This window comes from Dipodomys ordii, unplaced genomic scaffold, assembly GCF_000151885.1.
Source record: "Dipodomys ordii isolate 6190 unplaced genomic scaffold, Dord_2.0 Scaffold129, whole genome shotgun sequence".
Classification (NCBI taxonomy): Eukaryota; Metazoa; Chordata; class Mammalia; order Rodentia; family Heteromyidae; genus Dipodomys; species Dipodomys ordii.
Window position 1 is genome coordinate 1,158,876 of NW_012267345.1, and position 5,426 is coordinate 1,164,301.

At 62.1% G+C, this 5,426-nt stretch overlaps 1 protein-coding gene across 1 annotated transcript in view; it reads right to left on the reverse strand.

Moving 5' to 3' along the window:
* Gata5 (GATA binding protein 5) overlaps positions 1 to 5,426 on the reverse strand; it is an 11,452-nt gene that overhangs the window by 4,481 nt on the left and 1,545 nt on the right. The window contains exon 2 of the mRNA XM_013030346.1: positions 4,031 to 4,206. Coding sequence (XP_012885800.1) covers positions 4,031 to 4,206 — 176 coding nt within the window. The remainder of the gene's footprint in view (positions 1 to 4,030; positions 4,207 to 5,426) is intronic.

Below are 5,426 nucleotides of genomic sequence, written 5' to 3' on the forward strand. Positions count from 1 at the left end.
TGCCTGGCCCTGGCCCACACCCTGGCCACGTCCCCCGTACAGCTCTGCCTCTCCTCTGCCTGGCCCTGGCCCACACCCTGGCCACGTCCCCCGTATAGCTCTGCCTCTCCTCTGCCTGGCCCTGGCCCACCTGCCCGGCCACGTCCCCCGTACAGCTCTGCCTCTCCTCTGCCTGGCCCTGGCCTACCTGCCCGGCCACGTCCCCCGTACAGCTCTGCCTCTCCTCTGCCTGGCCCTGGCCCACACCCTGACCACGTCCGTCCCCGCTGCCCAGGCTGCAGATGAGGTGGGGTGTCCTCCCCACAGAGCATGATGGACACAGCCATGTCCCCAGCTGACTGGCCTGGCTGTGAGAGGCTTGGCGCCTCAGCCAGGCTGCAGGCCCAGGCCCTCGGCGCACTGGGACAATCCGGCAGCCAGTCCTTTGTTAGGCCGTCCCCTGCCCAGCTGGGGACTGTTTACGCAGCTGAAATCCACACCTGTTGGGTGTTCTGAATGTGACTCACGCAGGTCCCGCTGCGGCCTCCACCTCCTGCATCTCCAGACGTCCCTCTCTCCCTGACCCAGCCCGGGCTCCCAGGCACTTTGACACACATGCGTGTGTGCACACGCATGCCTACCTACATGCACACCTACAAGGGCATGTGCATGTTACCCCAGCCCTGCACAGTTGCCTGTTGCACACACAGAGCTCCTTGGAGGCAGGATGTGAAAAACAAGAGGGTGCAGGCATGCAGTGTTCATGAGACAGAAAGCTCCCGGGGCGGGGAGGGGACGACAGGAAAGTCCGGAAGAGACCTTTGAGTCTTTCTACAGCGACGGCTTCACTTTTATAAAATTAAGGGCATGAGGAATAGAATAGTCTCAGAAATGTGTCCTCACCTATCCCTTCCTGAACCTCACAACGGCTGTCATCTAGGAGGGAAACTAAGGCTCAGAGGTGCTGAGGGTCCAGAGCAGAGGAGGGCCCTGGCAGAACTTCCCCCCTCTGCTGAACACAGTGGGCGTACTCCCAACCCCCACCCTGCGGAGGCCCCTGGCAGCCGTCTGTCCACAGGGCACCCAGGCTGGCTGCTCTCAGGCCGCCCCACGCCAGGCCTCTCCTGGCTGCCTTTCTATTTTTTTTTAAGATGTTCTTTTTGAAAGAAGTTAATCTTCACGTCAAGCTCATCCAAGCCAGAGCCTTACCAAGCACCGGCCTTGTGTACATCTGAAGCTTCTACATAAATCATACGGTGAGCAGGCACCCTGGCTCTCGCCTGCAATCCCAGCGACTCAGGAGGCTCAGATCTGAGGATCAAAGCCAACCTGGGCAGGAAAGTCCGTGAGACTCTTACCTCCAATGAACCACCAGAAAATCAGAAGTGGTGCTGTGGCTCAAAGTGGTAGAGCACTAGCCTTGAGCAAAAGAGCTCAGAGACAGTGCCCACGCCCCGAATTCAAGCCCCATGACCGACAAAAAGAAGTCAGTATGGCGGGCAGGGTGGATGTGGGCTGCACAGCCGTGTGGTACTGTGGAGGGAACGGGCTGGAGGCCAGCCTGGGGGAGGAAGCAGAGGTGGAGCGCCAAGGGCAGAAGCTGTGGGTCACGAGGGTCTGTGCTATTGAGGGGCTCCTTTGAACCTGGATGGCCTCCACGAGCGGCGGGCACAGCCAGTCAGGGCCCTGGGCATGGGTGGGGGTCTCCGCGGTTCAGTACACAGCACACATTTAGCCGGCAAAGCACCTGTGCCTGAGGGCCAGGGGGCTTGCAGTGTGAGTCTCGAGGAGCGCAGGGAGAACTCGGGCTGGGTGAGCCTCGAAGGCCGAGCCGTCAGGGGCCAAGCTGGAGCTGGCACTAGAGTGAGCCTTGGGCTGCACACCTGCTGCCCGCTCTGGCCGTGGCTGGTGGGCTCTAGGCTGCAGCCGAGGCTCTGGTGCTCAGGGCAGTGGGCCTTGTCTGCGCGTGGAGAGGGGGGTGCACAGCACAGCAGAGGGGTGTGGGAGTCCCAGGGCCACTGTGGTGCTTGTCCCCACAGATCCCAGGTCTAAGGTATGAGGCATGCAGGAAAGCCAGGGAGACTTGGTGCGGGGAGGGGTGGGGTGGGGGTGGGGGAGGGGAGAGGGACGCAGGGCGGCTTTTTGTCCCTTTCCCGTGTTCTTGGTGACATGCCTACAGTACTTATCATCTTCCAGGACAGGTTTCTGCTGAGCAGGGGTCTGGCCACACCCTATGGTGAGGGTGGCTCAGCCGTGGGAAGTCTGGGTGAGGCGCTCCAGCCCAGACCCACAGCCCAGAGCCAGGGGCCCAGGGTCTCAGACTCTCAGGGCATCTATATCAAGCCTGGGCAAGGACAAGGGCTTAGCTCCCTGAGCTATGTGGGGCCCCAGAGCTAGTCAAGGAGACCCCAGCTTCTCCTGGGAAAAAAGGGGAGCAGGGAGCACCCAAAGGCCCCGCCTGGCAAACACATCCTCGGCCTGTTCCATGACCAGGGCTGGACTAGGCCTGGACCCCAGGCTGCCAGGCGCTCCACTCTCCAGGGTCCTGGGGAGGGGCAGGTCGGCAGGAATGCCTGGCCCAGGAAGCCTTCCCAAAGCTCCACCCCAAAGCCAGCCAAGACCTTCCACCAGCTCCACCACCTGTCCACCGTGCTCTCTACAGCACGGCATGGGACCGCTCCCAACCCTCCGCTTCCTGCAGCTCTGAATCTGCCACCCTGGGCTGTGGCTCGGGCAGCGCTGAGCAGGGCTGGGCTCTGCCTCTGCCTCCGCGCTCAGCCTGGGGCCCCGGGTTTTGGGTGTGTGTGTGTGTGTGTAAACATGCTCAGCCTGGGGCCCCGGGTTTTGGGTGGTGTGTGTGTGTGTGTGTGTGTGTGTGTGTGTGTGTGTATCTCTGTGAGGAGACAATAGCTATCTCCTGACTCCCTCCTGCCTGCTGGTTCATCCTGGTGCCTGGTCAGGAACTGGAATGTGTGTGGACAAAGCTGAGGGGGCAGGTCTGCGGCCTGGGGAGGCTATGCCGGGAGGTCTGGGGTTCAGTCTCACAAGATCTGCGACAGCTCTCTGTCCCTTTAATCCTGGTTTCTCTCTGTGATGGTCACTAGGAAGCCGGACTAGGTGGTACTCATGGGGAGTGATGTGAGCAGATCCACTGGGGAAGGGACCGGAGGGTGAAACAGGGTGTAGGGAAGCCCTCCAGGGGGAGAGGCTGGTGTCTGTGTGTCCAGGCCCTGCTTCCTGCCTGCCTCCTCGTGCTCAGCCAGGCCGGCCCCCAGCACAAGGTACCCCCGAGTTGCGGCCAAGGACCAGAGCGGGCTACACCCCAGCCCCGTCAGCTTCCCACCGGGCGCCTTGGGCTCACACCCCTGCAGCAGAGGGCTCTGGGCCCACAACAGCCCTGCGCAGGCTGGAGACCGACGGGGGGCCACCACTGACCCGGTAACTCAAAAGCTCCTTTGTACACTTGAGTTAAGGGTTGGCCTGTGAGATGCTACAGCACAAAGCTTCTTGACCCCTCTGCCTGGGGCCTGGGGGCCCCTTGTCCCCCCAGCCCCAAGCACGCACGCACGCAGGCCAGCAGGAACCGAAAGTGAAAACAAGTTCAACCAATAAGGAAGGGAGCCCCCCGAGGCCTGGTTTCCCGGAGACCCCTAAAAGTATGGGCGGAGAGTGCTCCCCAGGGTCGAAGGCCTGAAGATCCTCTCATTTAGGGACCTACACGCACAGCAAAGCACCCCATCTCTGCTGGGCACCATCCCCAGCCTGACACTGGCCAGCCCGCGGCCATCACGGCTCAGTGACAAGGCTGTGCCCTCTGTGGCTGAGTGCTGAGCAGCCTGGCAGCACTGCAGGCCCCAAGTTCTGGGGCTGCTCAGGCTGAGCACATTAAGAGCCCCCTGCCTGCTTCCTGCTTCCTCCGCCATGCCAGAGGTCTTGGGCCGCCTGGGCTTTCTCCTGGACATGAAATCCCACCTCACTCCGGGGAGGCCTGCGGGAGCCAGGCCACCCCGTGTCCTCCCCGGCCCCCAGCCCCGCGCACGGCAGCACTCACCAGCCGCTTCTGGGGCCGCACTAGCGGCCTGTTGACGCCGTTCATCTTGTGATAGAGGCCGCAGGCGTTGCACAGGTAGTGGCCGGTGCCGTCGCGGCGCCACAGCGGCGTGGACAGGGCCCCGCAGTTGACGCACTCCCGGCCCTCACCCGGGAACTCCTCCAAGAAGTCGGACACTGCTGGACGAGCAGCCCATGAGCCCCCGTCCTCCGGGGCGGCTCCCGGGAGCCAGGAGGCTGCGGGCTGACCCCTCCCTGCCTGTCCTGTGCCTGTCTCATTCCCCTTTTTCCTTTTATTCGTAGAGAGAGTTGCTACTTTAATAAGGTAGCCAGAGTGTGAATAAACTGAACTTTAGAGATGGCCCCGGCCTGAACCAGGGACTGCACACACATCTGTAGTTTTAACCCGCTTGGGAAGCAGAAATGTCTCCCCTGGAGAAGGGAGGGGACCAAAGGGCACTGCCCCATGCCACTACGTCCCCTCCCTGGCCCCCTAACTCCTCCTGCACCTCCTCTGTAACGTGGAGGGGAGGTGGGTTGGGAGAACAAGATCTAAGAAGGGCTCTGGTGGCCTTACTGTCAGCTTTGTTGTGGTCACAACCACAGGACAGCGCAGCTTCACCCACACCAGCAGGGTGAAGGGCTGCTCGGCCCCTCCAGGCCCAGCCAGGCGCCAGCGGTGCCGGGGCGGGGGCGGGGTGAGGATCAATCATCACCCAGCTGGGGGTGGGCGCCAGGCATGGGCCTGCGCTGGGCGCCTGGGCCAGGGGAGCCAAAAGGCAGCTAAAAAGCGGGGGGGGGCCCCTGGCAGCAAGCCCCCCACCAGCCCAGGGAGGCTCAAGCAGAAGTGGGGCCCTGGGAGTGGAGACTGCCGCTTAAAATACTCAGAGACCGGGTGGAGCAATTGCTCGCTCCACAGGCCTGAAGCAGAAGGCTGGAACGCGTGCTCCCACCCAGCCACCAGAGCCCAGCCTGAGACTGGACGCAGGTTTTCTCGGGCAGCCTGATTAAACAAGCCAGTATCTATCTACACCTTCCTTAAAACCAGTTCCCAACCGCACGCTCCCAAGAGGCACAAAGGAGCGTGCTGTTTTGGGTTTAGTTGGATGAAAAGGCGGAAGTGAACGAGCTCTCTCGCTCCTTCCTTCCTTTCATTCCTTCCTTTCTCCTTTCCTTCCTCTCTCCTTCTTCCTTCCTTTCTCTTTCCTTCCTTTCCTTCCTTTCCCTCTGTCCTCTTCTCCTCCTCTCCCCTCCTTTCTGCAGTAATGCTAGAAGAAAACCGGCCAGGGGGTCTCCCAGCGGGCACAGCCTTCCACCGTGACCGGCCCGGAGCTAAGGCCACCAAGAGCGGCCGGCCGCGGGGAGGGAGCGCGCTTCGCAGGGAGCGGGTTTAAGAG